The sequence below is a fragment of the Ailuropoda melanoleuca genome, chromosome 8 (genome assembly GCF_002007445.2).
Source record: "Ailuropoda melanoleuca isolate Jingjing chromosome 8, ASM200744v2, whole genome shotgun sequence".
In the NCBI taxonomy this organism is placed as follows: domain Eukaryota; kingdom Metazoa; phylum Chordata; class Mammalia; order Carnivora; family Ursidae; genus Ailuropoda; species Ailuropoda melanoleuca.
Genome location: NC_048225.1, coordinates 102,418,877 through 102,434,535, shown reverse-complemented (window position 1 = coordinate 102,434,535; position 15,659 = coordinate 102,418,877). Strand labels below are relative to the sequence as shown.

General features: G+C 48.1%; 1 protein-coding gene across 1 annotated transcript; it reads right to left on the bottom strand.

Annotated features, from left to right (window-relative positions):
* Positions 1–2,139: 2,139 nt before the first annotated feature.
* Positions 2,140–7,731, bottom strand: LOC109490586 (alpha-1,3-mannosyl-glycoprotein 4-beta-N-acetylglucosaminyltransferase-like protein MGAT4E). Its single transcript, XM_019806165.2, has 7 exons — positions 7,718–7,731; positions 7,518–7,601; positions 7,079–7,238; positions 6,424–6,570; positions 5,936–6,032; positions 3,698–4,844; positions 2,140–2,164 (listed from the first exon to the last, which is right to left on the bottom strand). The coding sequence occupies exons 4-7, from the start codon at positions 6,547–6,549 to the stop codon at positions 2,146–2,148; spliced, it is 1,389 nt and encodes a 462-aa protein (XP_019661724.1). The 5' UTR covers positions 6,550–6,570; positions 7,079–7,238; positions 7,518–7,601; positions 7,718–7,731; the 3' UTR covers positions 2,140–2,145.
* Between the last annotated feature and the right edge of the window lie 7,928 nt (positions 7,732–15,659).

Sequence of the window (15,659 nt, the reverse complement as noted above, 5' to 3'; positions counted from 1 at the left end):
AAAAAAAAAAAAAACTGTTGCATCATTCCCTGCTCAGGGTGGTCCGAGCCCCTCCATGTGCTTCTACAACTTTTTTTTAATAACTGCTTTATTGAGATTTCCTATACCATAAAATTCCCTTTTTTTGAAAGAGAGAGAGTGAGAGCGCACAAGCAAGGATTGGGGCAGAGGGAGAAGGAGAGAGAGAATCTCAAGCAGGCTCTATGCTCAGCATGGAGCTCAATGCCAGGGCTCGATCCCATGACCCCGAGATCGTGACCTGAGCCAAAATCAAAAGTCAGACACTTAACTGACTGAGCCACCTGGGTGCCCCAAGTTCACCTTTTAAAGTACACAATTCAGGGGCGCCCGGGTGGCTCAGTAGGTTAAACATCTGCCTTCTGCTCAGGTCATGATCCCGGGGCCCTGGGATAGAGCCCCACGTTTGGCTCCCTGCACAGCGGGGAGACTGCATTTCTCTCTCTCCCTCTACTGCTCCTCCTGCTTGTGCCCTCTCTCTCTTTCGCTGGCAAATATATACAATCTTGAAAAAAAAAATAAAGTACACAATTCAATAGTTTTTAGTGTATTCACAGAGTTGTGCAACCATTACCACAATCAATTTTAGAACATATTCTTTCTTTGTTTTGTTTGTCAGGGAGAGAGAGCATAAGCAGAGGGAGCGGCAGGCGGAAGTAGAAGCAGGCTCCCCGCTGAGCACGGAGCCCCATTTGGGACTCAATCCCAGGGCCTTGGGATCATGGCTTGAGCTGAAGGCAGATGCTTAACCGGCTGAGCCACCCAGGCTTCCTGAACATTTTCTTTAAAAAAAAAAGGGGGGGGTGCCTGGGTGGCACAGCGGTTGGGCGTCTGCCTTCGGCTGAGGGCGTGATCCTGGCGTTATGGGATCGAGCCCCACATCAGGCTCCTCTGCTGTGAGCCTGCTTCTTCCTCTCCCACTCCCCCTGCTTGTGTTCCCTCTCTCGCTGGCTGTCTCTATCTCTGTCGAATAAATAAATAAAATTAAAAAAAAAAGATTTTACTTTTAAGTAATCTCTACCCCCAACATGGGGGTCAAACTTACAACCCTAATATCAAGAGTCACACACTCTACCGACTGAGCTAGCCAGGTACCCCTAATTTTAGGACATTTTCATCACCCATAAATGCATCCATGCCCATTAGAAGTCATTTTTTTTCTTTCTTTTTAAGATTTATTAATTTGAAAGAGAGAGAGAGAGTGTGTGAGTGGGGGGAGGGACAGAGGGAAAGGGAGAGGGAAAGAATCCCAAGTAGACTCCTTGCTGAGCAGGAGCCCAATGTGGGGCTCCATCTCACCACGCTGACATGATGACCGGAGCCTAAATCAAGCGTTGGACGCTTAATCGATGGAGCCACCCAGGGTCCCCTAAACGTCATTTTCCATTTCCCTTTTCCTCAGCCCTGGCTATTAATATACTTCGGTTTCTGTGGATTTGCTTAGTCTGGACATTTCCTATATATGGACTCTTGATATGTGGCCTCTTGTGGCCAATTTCTTTCATGTGGCATAATGGTTCATAAATACCGTAGCATATGTCACTACTCCATTCCTTCTTATGGCCAACTACTGTTTTGTTGTGTGGATATAAACTTCATTCTGCATCTCCTTTCATCAGATGGATGTGTAGATTGTTTTCAGTTTTTGGTTATTATGATACAGCTATGAACGTTCGTCCCGGCATGGATGTAAGTTTCATTTTCCTGAGTATAGACCTAGGAGTGGAGTTGCTGGATCACACGGTCATCTGTTGAACATCCTGAGGAACTGCTAAACACTTTCCCAAGGGTTGTACTGTTTCAGAACCCTACCAGCAATGGATGTGGGTCCCAATTTCTCTAAATCCTCACCAACACTTATTTTTCCATGTTTTTTAAATTAAAGCCTTCCTAGTGCGTGTGAAGTGGTATCTCATTGTGGTTTTGATTTACAGCTCCCTGGTGACTAATGATGAGCATCTTCTCATGTGCTTATTGGCCATTTTACATCTTCTTTGGAGAAATCTCTATTCAAATCCTTTGCCCATCTTTAATGGGTATGTTTTTATTATTGAGTGTAAGAGTTCTTTATATTCTGAATACCAGTTTTATGATTTGCAAATATTTTCTTCCATCCTGTGTGTTGTTTCATTGTCTTGACAGTGTCCTGTGAAGCACAAAAGTTTTTGATTTTTTATGAAGTCCAACTTATCTATTCTCTGATTGCCGATGCTTTTGGTGTCATATCCTAATATAGTGTTGCCTAATCCAGGGTCACAATGAATTACCCCTTATATTTTCCTCTAAGAATTTTATAGTTTTTGCTCTTACATTTAGGTCTATGATCCATTTTGAGTCAGTTTTTATATGGCGTGAGGTAGGGGTCTAACGTCATCCTTTTGTGTGAGGATATTCAGTTGTTCCAACACCATTTGTTGAAAAGACTATTCTTTCACCCACTAACTTGTGGTGGGTGGCCCTTTTTAAGCTGGTCCTCTCTCAGTCCTGTGGCTTCATCTTCTGCCCCATCCCTTCTCCAGCTTGCACTCCATCTCCTGTCCCACTAAATGATTTGTGTTTTCCCAAATGAGCCATGTCTTTCTCACCTCTGGCCTACTTTTCGGCATGCTGTTTCTTTTACTGGAAAATCTCCCTGACCTTCTTCCCACATTACCTGGATATCTTCTCTAATTATCTGTCAGGTCTAGGCTTAGATATCTGATTTTCCAAGAAGCCTTTCCTAAGCCCCCCAAGAATGTTTTGGGAAGAGCAGTTCTGTGCTTCCAAAAGACCATGTACTTGAACCCTGACAGGGGCTTTTTTGTGTGCCTGGCACATAGTAGGCACTTAATAAGTATCTGAGGAATGGATGAATCCCAGAAGTTAAGGAAGAAGGCTATTTCAAGAAGGAACACTAGTTAGTATTGTGTATTGCTGCAGAGAGTTTAGGGGAATGAGCTCTGAAAAAAATGCAACTGGGTTTTGACTATTGTTGTCATTACAAATAGGGAAGAGTTTCAGTAGCGTTGTGGATGTAGAAGGCAGTGGGGGAGTTAAGGAGTGAATTGCTGATGAGAAAGTGAAGTTTTAGTTACAAACTATTTATGTCCAAGTTTGTTTGTGAGGAAAGGATGAAACTCAATGGGCACTATGAAACAGCTTAAAAGGATAGAGTTAAGGGCTTAGTTTTACTGCTATCAGTCCATCTGCCGCTTTCCTGAATTTCAGAGAATTCGACTTCTAAGGAGACTCTCTTTCTTGGCTTCTTGTGTCAATTTTAGAGACACCCCAGGATTTCCCCACTTACCCTCCTACTACCACATTACACTCCCACCTCCTCTGACTACATGTCAACATATAAGTGTGTATACACACACACACACACACACACACACACACACACACACACACACACACTCTGTACTGATCTCAGCATCCCAAAGATCGAAACATTCTGCAAGTGACCAAGGCTTTTCCCCAAGTTGGGCTAAGCTCTATCTGCTCCCAGAAAAAGATATAAGAAGCACTTGTCTGGGTAGAAAAAGGAAGGAACTGGTCTCTTAACATCCTGGAGGCACCAGAAGAATCATAGAGTCTTCTCTCTCTGCCCCTCATTCCGTGGCATCTCCCCTATGTCAGTCAGATAGGCTGGAATAGAATGGCTTTAAGACTTTAATCTTTTACACCCTTACTGATTTACCTCCAAGTCTGAGCTGCTTCCCTATCTTCGGCATTTTGCTCCCAGAGGTAAATATGCCTGATTATAAGACCGCCAACCTGATTAGCCTTCACCACCAGCTTTACGCAGCTCACATTGTGCCCCATACTTTTCAGAAATATCTCCTGATTCATCTGCCCTTCGAAGAGATGGCCCAGCAAGGCGAAGCTGGTACAGTATTGAGGCATTCCCTCAGGGTCGTAGCCCAGCTCCACTTGCCCCTTCTCCAGGGCGTACTTTCCATCCACGATGGTGCCTGTCAACACTTGCACTTTGCTCAAGTTTGCCGGATGGTTCAAAATGACTGTCAGGTGGTTCCCTGCACTGACATTGTGGGTCCAGAAGAATGACTCATCCAGAGTGTAGGCTTCCCAGGGGAAATGAACACCAAAAACCTTCATATCTGTGAAAATGGCTCCAGGTGGGTTGTCAGGAACGTAGGGGTTCTTTTTCTGAACTGGTGTGGCCTTCTGGGTGTCATTAGAGATGTGGTAGGAGAACCTGTGGTAGAAAAGGAACGGTCTGCAGATGATTGGGTGTTTCTGAGCTAGGATGGTACGGAAGTGGGGGATCAGCCTGTCAAGGGGCTTTTCCTTGTAGAAGAGGAGGAGGAAATGGGCCAGGAGTGGGAGGTCCTTGCTGTGGAAGAGTTTGCCGAGGAAGCCCATATTAGAGAACTCCATTAGCACCCATGGGTTGGACCTCATGGTGTTCACCTTCCAATGAATGTGGGTGATAAAGTTGGGGGCACAAAAGACATTGTCCTCCAGTAATAGGAAGTATTCAGAGAGCCTTGTGGCAAAGCTCATGAGTAAGGCGTGATCTATATTCTGCTTAGAGGAGAATTCCCCATGATGGGCTTCCTTCCTCATGTCATCCACGGAGGGGTAGGCGTCAGGCGGAGCATGGATCAGTAGCAACTGCCCTGCCACGATCTGTGTGCTGAAGAGGGTTGAAATATGGAGAACGGTTTCTCTGAGCCGGGTGAGGTCAGAATGTGCCAGGTGGACCAGCACTGTGAGACGTTTCTGCTCAATCTTAGAGGAAGCACGGAACAGAGAGACCAGTGTGTACAAGAGGCTTCTTGGATCTGGTTGTTGCACTGAGGAGATCCCCACTGTCAGCCATGCTAAGGAGAGGCAAAATAGGGTCAATTGTCAGTGTACATTGGTTGGTGGTAAAGGTGGTCAGAGGGCTAGGGGTTGGGATGCTCTTTGGAACCTGCTCTCTTTCTTTCTTCCCTCTCCTATGTCCATTCTAAGCTCTTTTTTGGGTAGAAGGGATGCTTAGATCGTTGCTATTCCAGACGTGGTCCTTAGTCCAGTAACATCAGTCTCATCTGGAAGCTTATTAGAAATGCAGAATCTGGGGCGCCTGGGTGGCACAGCGGTTAAGCGTCTGCCTTCGGCTCAGGGCATGATCCCGGCGTTCTGGGATGGAGCCCCACATCAGGCTCCCGCTATGAGCCTGCTTCTTTCCTCTCCCACTCCCCCTGCTTGTGTTCCCTCTCTTGTTGGCTGTCTCTATCTCTGTCAAATAAATAAATAAAAATCTTAAAAAAAAAAAAAAGAAATGCAGAATCTGGGTTCCTAGATAAACAGAATCTACATTTGAACAGTATCAGCAAGAGCCTAATGTGCGCGGTAAAGTTTGAGAAGCCCTAAGCTCGGTGACGCTGAGTCCCCATGGGTCCCTTTGAGTCTTCTTTGAGCCAGAATTTTGTAACACATGGTTTAGGTGGTCAGTAAGGATTAGCTAATATTATAGTTCTTATCATTCTTTTTGTTTTCTCCAGTTCACTTTCCCAAAGCTCACCTTTGGGTGAGAGGAAAAGCACGTCTTCATAAGTCAGGAGCCCTGGGTTCCTGTCCCAGTTCTGCCCCTGATGGTGTGATCTTGGGCAAGTCCCTTCACTCCTGAGCTTAGATCCTGGTCCACAAAACTAAGGGATTTGGGCTATGACTCTACGGACCCTTCTAAGCCAAATGTTCTCTAATCCCAGTGATTCTGCCTTCCTGTAACAATTTTCTTTTCCCTTCTTCTTCCTCATTCCTGATATATAAATGTCACGGTGGGGAGAGAATTGTCTGCCAGATTCAAATATTCCTGGGCACAGTCCTGCCTTTTCTCCTCTCCCTTCTTCTTTCCTTCCTAGCTAACTTACTTCTCTTGATGTCCCTACTTCCCCTAGGACCCGCCATTCTCCTCCTTGGAACTCACTCTTTCTTCTCTGCTGAATTCTTTTAATATATTTGAAGGTAAGATTCTGCCAGTCTTCTAGCGGTCTTGCATCTTTCCTTTTGTCATAACTGTCCTCCTAGACAATTGACAAAAGGCAAAACATGTACCTCCTTTCATAAAAAGAATAGCTTTTAGCCCCTACAGGCTTCTCATAAGCTTTTCCAAGAAAGAGAGGGAATGGATCACTCTCCCTAGAGTGAGCCCAGCACATTCTCAGGTTATCTGACCACCGGTCAAAGTGTCGAGGGCTCCAGCTCTATTTGCTCTCATCTTTACCTGAACCAATGTTGGGGGTGGGGGAGCGGCTTCTTTATGGACCAATGGGTCCAGGTTCATATCCCAACTCCCTTTGGAGCTTTTTGCTCTCAGGTGAAAAGGTACAGGTGCTTTGAAAAGGACAGGTACACCTGTCCACACCATTCCCACCCTACAACCTCAATTCCCACACGGAGAGCAAGGCTTGCTACCTGGCCTTTGATAGCCATCACATTTTGATCTTCTTCCATTTCCTCGGGGACTATCAAAGTGGTGAAGAGCCATAGGAATCCGATGCCCACTGAGGTTATGAAGCAGCGTCTGATGGAACACCGCATGGTGTCTGTGGGGTCTGGTTCCTACAGCAAAAAGACAACATGGACAGCAGCTGGGCACTCTCTCCATCTGTCCATGCCTAGAACGTCTTCGTCCCCTGGAAGCTTTCCCCCACAGAATCCCCCATAGTCTATCCTTCCTCTTCCTCATTCTTAACTTATTTCCAAAGCCTGCCTTTTTATCTGAGCTGGGAACCTGACGGAATATAATAACCTTATTCCCTGACTAAAGAAGGAATGTCACCTGTCCTGTGACTTCTGCTGCCTTCTCTTTATAGGTTTGTTTGGAAAGTCAACTTTTCCAAAGTTTTCCCTTCTCGAAATGATGAAGGTCAGCTGGGGGTTCAGTTATGAGGCCCTTTTATCTTGGAAAACAGATGCCACCTCCTACCCTTGCTATTTTAAACAATAGTCAGTATATTAAAATACCAGAACTTGAAATATTGCTAAATGCTAGGAAATCTGGTGCCTTTCTTACTTTTTAATAAAGGATATCCTTAATTTATTTCAATCTTTAATCTTATTCACATACCTTGATCAGAACATGATTCTGTTAGAGTGAAAAAAAAATCCTTTTGTGAATGTTGGGCTTTGGACTTCAGGCTAATTCAGCCTCAAAAGCACTTGTCTACCGCTTTATTCCTCTGTTTCAGTGTCTTTTCTCCAGTGAGAATGTGTTTCCCTGATTGTTTCTAAATGATAAGAGGAAAGGCTTTAATATGCCTCGTCACCTGCTCTTGATTCTTTCCCTCAATGTTCAGTACACAAAAGAAAAGAAATGGTAGTCGTTAATTTCTGTGTCCCTGAGGCTATAATATTCTCGAATCTTCCTGTTTTCTGGATCCTGACAGTGCAGGATTTCCACAGAGGTTAACGTGCTTCTCTCCCTTAACCATTTAGCTTTTTGGTAAGAGTTATAAAGATAATCTTTGTCCATGATAGGAAGGCTTCACAGAGTAAACTTTTCTTACCTGGTTTCCTTAAGGCAGGACTTCGAGTCACTTAGGTGATTCAGATACAAACCACCTGACGTCAAAGAGATCGGCTTCTTTCCTCTAGAACATAAATACAAGGATACATATCCTGATTAAAAGGCTTTACAATGACAGCTGAAGGAGTTCACCGCCAGAGCCATAGCTCCGTTCTCCTCTGCACCTCCTGGGTCACTTACCAGTCATGGCCAGAGGACCGCCCTCTTGTAGCCCTCTGAGTTCCACAGATTTCTGGAAGAGGCAGGAGAGAGAGGAAAAGAGAGCTGGGGTGTGGAGAACCAGCCACTCCAGGTGCAGTGACAGAGAGAGTGAGGCCAGCAAGGCAAGTCTTCTAGCTTTGAGCTAAACCCCCTCTGTGATGTTACTCTTGCGTCCCCACCACCTACTCCCCCGCCATCGGAGCAGGTGCAGATCTTACTAGGGCACAGGTGCGTGCTTCAGAACTGGAAACTAGTCTTATTCATTCCAAAGACCAGCATGGGCATCTTCTAACAGAGAAAAGAGATGCCAAGAACTATGAAACTTCCCCGCCACCATGCCCTCCACTTCCCTGTAGAAGGTAGAGGGAGAGGGAGAGAGAATCCCAAGGAGATTCCCCACTAGCAGGGAGTCCGACTTAGGGCTTGATCCCACCATCCTGAGATCATGACCTGAGCCAAAAATCAGGAGTGGGATACTTAACTGATTGAGCTACCCAAGTGCCCCCAGAGAGTACCTTTTAAAATTGTAAACCAAATGCCATCCCTTCCTGGCCTACAATTCTCCAATGGCTTGCCGTTGAAAGTAAGATGAAATCCAGATTCTGAAATCCCAACTCCGAACCATGGCCAACAAGATCCTGCCTGATCTAGCCCTCTGCCTGCCTCTTTGACTCCACCTCCCCCTACTCACTGGCTTTTTGGGGGTGCGCTTCATCCTTTGGATAGTCCAAACTTTTCGTTGACTCAGGTCTCCATATACGGTAGTCTTCTTCTTGGAACTATTCTCTGTAGACTTTCCAAGAGCTGTCTTCTTCCCAGCATTCAAATTTAAGCCCAGATCTTCTTCCTGCTCTGGGTCACCGTGCCTAAAGTAGCCACTCACCACCCCTCCCACCCGGCCTCCCATCACTCTATTGTGTATTCTGTTTTCCTTAGCATCGATCTCTACCAGAAACTGTCTTACCTGTACGTGTTTATTGTCTGTCCCTATCCGCTGGACGAGACTTGAAGGGCAGAGACGTCGTTTTACTCAATGCTAGGTCTGCAGTGCTTTGCTTGATAGGAGGCCCAGAGAACATGCTCCACAATTATTTATTAGCTCACTAATTATCAGGCATTATGTGATAATGGTGAGTGATCATGTAATTCAACAAACATGTTGCTAGGTACCCAGCAGAGCCAGGATGGTGCAGTACGCCAGGGAAGGGCAAGGGATGGCTGATGGGTAAGAGCACAGATTCTGGACTCAGACAGCCTGGGCAGAATCTGGTTCTGCTAAACTTACTGACTGTGTGACCTCAGCTAAATGACTCAACCTCTCCGAACCCCAGTTCCTCATCTAGAAAATGAAGATAGTGATGCCTATTCTCAAGAATTCTTATGAGGGTTTTAAGAGCTCATTCACACAAAAAAACGCCTAGCACATAGCAAGCATTCAGTAAATGTTAGCTTGTTTATTATAAGGAACAACTATCGTTTTCAACCATGACAGCACTGGCATGTATGTATGTATGTACGTATGTATGTGGTGGGGGAGGGGCAGAAGGAGAGAGAATCCTAAGCAGGCTCCATGCCCAGCTCAGAGCTCGACGTGGGGCTCAATCTGACAACCCTGAGATCATGACCGGAGCCAAAATCAAGAGTTGGATGCTTAACCGACTGAGACACCCAGGCGCCCCAGTACGGTCTTCTTTTCCCTCACATTTGGGGGAGTCATCTTACTTTAATTCCTAAACCTTCACCCCCCCTTTTACTTTTAGATTCTTACACCGATGAACAGCACTTTGAGGACCTTTCTGTTTCTTGTCATTTGATTTCCACTTCTCTGAGGGCTTTAGAGGAGGCAAAAAGTAGAGGGAGGAGGGAAATAAATATTGAAAAGCGCCGACACCCCCCAGGTCCCTCATTAGCACTGTAGTTATGGGGAAGCCATTTTCGATACTGTGCCTGCTGCCACGGTATGTCCTGGCTACAGGCTCCCCACTTGGCTGGAAGTCAGAGTCTCCTTTAAGCCTAGATGCGGGAACCTGACCCACAGGGTAGGGTTGGGGCAGGAGCCCACCTCCATCCCAGCATTTCTCTCTGGGTGCCTCAGCAAGTGCTCCCTTGGCAACCATTGTTCTTTCTGAAGGTCTGAAGCTCATCATTGCACTGGCCTTTCCAGGGCAGGTGGCTCCACAGAGAACACAGCGATCACAAGCCCATTTGATTGGCCCACATGCTGTATTTTAAAAATCTGTTTGAAGATTGAATATTTAAACATGCGGGGAGCTTGTATAAAAACCTAGACTTTTGGCTTCTCTTGAAAAATTGCAACTTGCTGCCATCCTTGGACTGATGGGTGATCACCTGTTGCTTCTGGCCCCTCGAGGCATGCGAGTCTTTGGCCATGGCTCCAAGTCAGGTCTTGGGAGACTGGAAGACCATGCTAGATCCCGGTCTTATACTGGGCACCCATTCCAGATATCATGCTAAAAAGACGAGGCACAAAAATCATCCCTGGGGTTGAAGTGCCATGGGCAGGGGTAGGAAGAAAATGAATAGAAGGTTGCAGACAAGTGAATGATAAACAATGAAAAACAAACTGAAGAGGGAAGAGATGATGACCGATTTTGTATGTGATGTGGATAATGTTCTGGAGGACTTACAGAAGACGTGGGGTGGGGGTAGGGGAAGGGGCAATGGCCAAAATTCAGGATTAGATGGGTATGAGTAGAGAAAACTCACTGCTTGATCTGTATCATCTTGAAAGCTGCCCAAACAGCAGGAAAAATGAACTGCAGAGCACCGTTCTTCAAATGGAGGGTCACAATCCATTAATGGGTTATACAACCAGCTTCATGGGTCTTAATTAGCATGCAACTACATCACTGTGGAGGGCAAGTACTGTTTCGTGAAACTTTTATTGTTTTGTGAACTCGTGGGATATCAACAAAAGTAGTGGAGATCACGGTCAAAGTGTGAAGCCACCGTGGCTTAGGGGAGAGAGTGGATGCATGTTGGCAGGTGAAGGGGCAGCAGGTGGTGAGACTCTGTGTTCCCTTTCCTCAGCTTTAGAGAAATCAGCTTGGTGTTTGGGGAAGATCAAAGGCTCTAGGATCACCCTTCCAGTCCTACTTCTGTTATTATCTGTGTGACTTTGGCTAATTAACCTTTCCGAGTCTCAGTTTCCCCATCTGAAAAGCAATGCCACTAATAGCCACCTCCTTCGCCGTGTTGATACGTCTAAGAGACTCTGAATTACTCCCAGCCGCTGGCCCTGTCTCATTCATGCAAGTACAGTATTTCTAGCTGTTCACATATCACCACTTCCTGCCAGGGGAGACAAGAAAGGGAATTTGCCTTTAGCATTTAGTGTGTCTGACCCTGTGCTGGTTCCTCGACCGGATTCGGCAGAACACCATGCATTTCAAATGAGCAGGGTAGATTTGGTGGTACTGCCTGAAGTTCTGACATAATTCATGTAGAAGTCATTTTCTTCCTGCTGGAAGACTTTCATCCCGGATATAGAGAATTCCAAACATTCCAACTATCCAAGGCCATACAGTATGCTGAGAGGGACACCTCCATCCAGAGACCTCAGTTGGGGCTGTGCCGCTGCAGGATGAACGGGAACACGAGTCTCCCTCTCTGCCTCTCCGCTTCCCTCCTCAGCACAAGGTTGTTCCACAGGAGTCCAGGGCCTCTGAAGTGGTCCAACCAGAAAGGGAGGAAACACCCTGAAGTCCTAAGTGCGGGGAACTCTGCCCCTCCCCCACCCCTACGGGGCAGGACTGGCCACACCGTGGGAACTGCCCCACTTGCCAGTGTCTGTTGGAGGCTCCCTGGGGAGGGGGGCCCAGACCAGGGTCTAGCCCTTTGGGCCCCACATCCTGGTCAACCAAAGCCCTGAACCCTGGATCCCCTTGGGCTGAGTCAGCACAGAAGGGATCCCAGGACTGGAGAGAAAGAGGAGGTGGGGAGGGGAAGAGGTATTTAGTTATCAGGTGCCTCCCCAGGATCCAGACCCAGCTTCCCAGGGACAGAAGCCCAGAGGTGAGACCCTCGGCATGGGGTGAGCTGATGCAAACAAGACGGCGGGCCGTAGCTGGGGGTAGGGCAGAGTATAGAGCAAAGCAGCCCCACGTGAGACTGGACTCCAGTAGAGAAGGGGTTGCTGGTTCCAGGGAAATGAGCAGGGCAGGGAATGGGGGAAGATGGATTTATCCCACTATGAGCGCCCCCATCCCCCACATACGGATCTATGGCGAGATCTTTTCCTGCTTCACCTGGGCAGCCAGGTTCTTCTCCTCTCCAGTCCCAAACTGCATCCTCAGCCAGTGCGAGCCACAGACGCTCAAGGCCATTTCCCTTCCCCTTCAACAAATATTCGTGGAGTTTCTACCACGTGCCTGGTGCCAGGGCTAGACACCATTACTCCTTCCCTCCAGCGGCTTCCAGTCCGGAGGAGAGCCATGTACAGGGGAAGAGGGCAGTGTTAAATACAGAGTTAGGAGTTGAGTAAGAGAGAGTAGAGATGCTGTGGGAGTACACAAAATAAATAAAACAGGGAGGCCTAAGAGACTGCAGCTTATCTCGAGATCTCAGGGTTTGTGGGTTTCCACAGGGGACATATGACACCAAACATTCCAGGACACCCAAAGTGGTAGAGAGAGGACGGCACTGAATTGGCGGAGGCGCTGAGACTGACGGGTGAAGAGGCTGAGGAAAGGCCCGTGCACTGGGGAAATTGGGGGAAAGGAGAAAGAGGGGAGGATCACTAGGGCTGGGAAGGGAAGGGTGGTGTTAGGGTGCAGTACTTGGGGGGCGCAGAGACCGGAGGTCAGGGCGGAAGGCGTGCGCACCGCCGACACCCGGAGCCCTGGAAAGTGGTCGGAGGCAGCGGGCGGCGGAGGGGCTGGAGAGCGGCCCCTACACGTGCGCTACGTGCTGCACGGGCCGCCGCCCCCTCCCCGGCTGCTGGGGAGTCGGGCCTGCCCCTCATCCCGGAGCCCAGTCCCCCGACAATGAGCTGGGAACTGGCGGCGGGGAGGGTGGGGGAGGGACAAAGTCGCTCCCCCAGTTTGCAACCCCGGAGCGTGGTGGTCCCATAGAGGCGACCGGAAGGAACGCGGGGAGCGCCTCATCACCAGGCGGGCGGATCTAGGGGCGAAGGCTGCAGATCTGGGGCGCAGGCCGGGGGCGGGGTAGGATCGCGCAGGTTCGGGAGTGAGGCCTGGGGACCGAGGGAGCCGGATGAGGATGGAGACCCATAGGAATGTGTCCAAAGGACCTGGGGCTGCACAAATAAGGGGTGGTTTGGGGGACGGAGGCCCGGGTGGGGCGGAGTGTTGTCCTAGAGTAAGGAGGGGGTTCCTGGAGACGTGGCACTCCGAGCGGGGCTTGGTTCCGCTTCGGCCGCCTGGGCTCCAACCCCGCTCTCCCCCGGGAAGCCGGGCCGAACCCCGCCCAGGCCTCTCTCCGAGGCCTCCGGGAGCTACAGCCCTGGGACCTCCGGGCCGGGGTTGCCCAGGTCCGGCCTCTGGGGCGTCCGGCCAGCCCTAGACGAGACAATGCGGCCCGGGCCCCGCCCCCGGAGGCTGATGCGGCCCGGGCCGCGGCCAATCACCGCCTGTGGCTAGGCTCTTTAAAAAAAGAAGAGCCGGCCGCGGTGTGGCTGTCAGCTGGGGAGGGATCCCTCCGCCCATGTAAACACACATCATAAAGGGCAAGGGAAGCGTCTTCTGCGGGTGGGGGAGTTGTCGCCTTTCCCGGAGAGCCCTCTGGGTCCCTAGGTTCCCCTCACTACCCTGGCAACCGCCCCCTCCCTCAACGTCACATCGGGTCCGTGGGGAGCCAAACAGCTGCTGCCAGATCTGGGAGCAACAAAATCTCATCACTTAGGGTCACTACCGGAAATGGAGAGAGCTCGGGAGTTGGGAGCGTGAGGGAGTCCTAGTACGCGGCCGAGGATTGGGAAAGCTTTTCCTAGGCTCGTTCTTCCAGTGCACCTCAGTTAAGTGTTAGTCATTACTGATATATGTCTAGAATTTTTCCCTAAGTTACACCTATCCAGGTTGAAGGATGCCAGTTAGGTGTGAAAATAGTCTTAACGCTCTCCCAGCAAGGAGCACATGACAGGAAATCAACGGCAGCAAGACCCTCAAAAGCACATACATCCCCGGCAAAGAGCAACAATGATTTTTCTCCCCTAACATTTTATCATGAAAAATTTTCAAATACTCAGCAAAATTAAAAGAATTTTGCAGCAAATTCCTCTAGACCCACCACCTAGGTTCTACCATTAACATTTTTTTATAACTTAATACATCTCATACGTATCTTACACTGGTGACTTTTTCTCCAGTAGGATGGCAGCTGCCCCTTGGCTTAAGTCTCTGTTAAAGCGGCGGGCCAAACCGGCTCACCTAGGTCCGAAACTCTAGAGAGCTGAGACAAGCAGTACCTTCTGTAAGGACCTTTTTGAACTCTTTGGGGCCAAGAACCTCTGGGAAGAGTTTATTGAAGAGGAGGCTTTGCCTCTCCCCTTTTTAAGTTGAAGAATCCTCAAGGATAAGAGAGACTTCTTTCCTCTAGGTGAATCTGATCAGCAGAGCTAGGACTATGTTGACCCAAACAGTACTTCCATGGGGTTGGCTGCTTTCTGGATAAGAGAGATCTTTTTCGTGTTGAGGTCCTACTTGTTGAATTTCCTCTCTTGGGGCAGGACACTAGGCGCTCATCCTACCAACCCCCACCTCCCGGCCCCCAGGCCTCAAAAGTGTTCATATCTCTTAAAGTTACTTAACCTCTCTGTGCCTCCATTGCTTCCTCCGCAAAATGGACTGAGCTAATATACTAACACACTCAAAGCATTTACAACAATGCTTTACACACAGTAAGCATTAAATAATGACTATCACTCATATGCCAAAAACTCCAGATTTCCATCTCCACTTCTGATCTCTCCTCTTCACATTTATACTATTCAGCCTGTTAAATATTTCTAACTGTACCAAAGACTCCTCAAACTCAACAATATCCAGAACGGATCCAGAAGTGAACACATTATCTCCCACCTCATACTGATTTCTCATGTATGGAGTCTAGGGGTATGTCGCAGTAATGCCCCTGGGCCAAGCAACCATTCAGGCACGCACCTTAGACACCTGAATCATCCTCCATACCTTACTGTCCCTCCCCGATTTATCACTGAGTCCTAATTTTATCTCCTACATTTGCATCCCTCTTCCTAATGAATAGCACCACTGCCTTAATTTAGGCACCATTGTTTCTCATCTAGATTATTTCTATCACAATCACCTCGTTGTTATACTGCTCAAGGATCACTCTTTTCCCTGCAACACCCCCTTTCCAAAAGATAGAGTCTCTATCACTTGTTAGCTGTATGAATTTGGGCAACCTGCTTTTAACCTGTGCCTCACTTTCCATTTGTAAAATGGAAATAAGAGTACCTACCTCGTAGGGTTGTTGTGTAGATTAAATGATTCATGCAAACCACTTAAAACAGTGCCCAGGATATGCAACTGCTCAAGTGTTGGCTTATTATTAACATTTTAACTAAATGTTAAATGTTAAATGTTTTCTTACCTCCATTTTGTTTACTTTCAAGACGTTCCCCCTACCTAGAAAATCCTTCTCCATTATGCCGAATACCTTCTGCCCCTCGCCAAGTTTTGCTAAGTGTATATACTTCTATCAGGGCACCTACCACAGTGTACTGACACGATTGAAATAATCCACTCATGTATCTGATCTCCACCAGAGTATTAACTTCTTGAGGGAAGGGACTCTGGCACGTAGTAAATGGTCAATAAACGTTGGCTCAACTGGACCATAAGGATCAACTCCATCCCCAGGCTGAAGGCCCTGGCCCCGCCCGTTTCGGGGGCGGGGCCGAGAGTTCGGCGCGCGGGGGGGG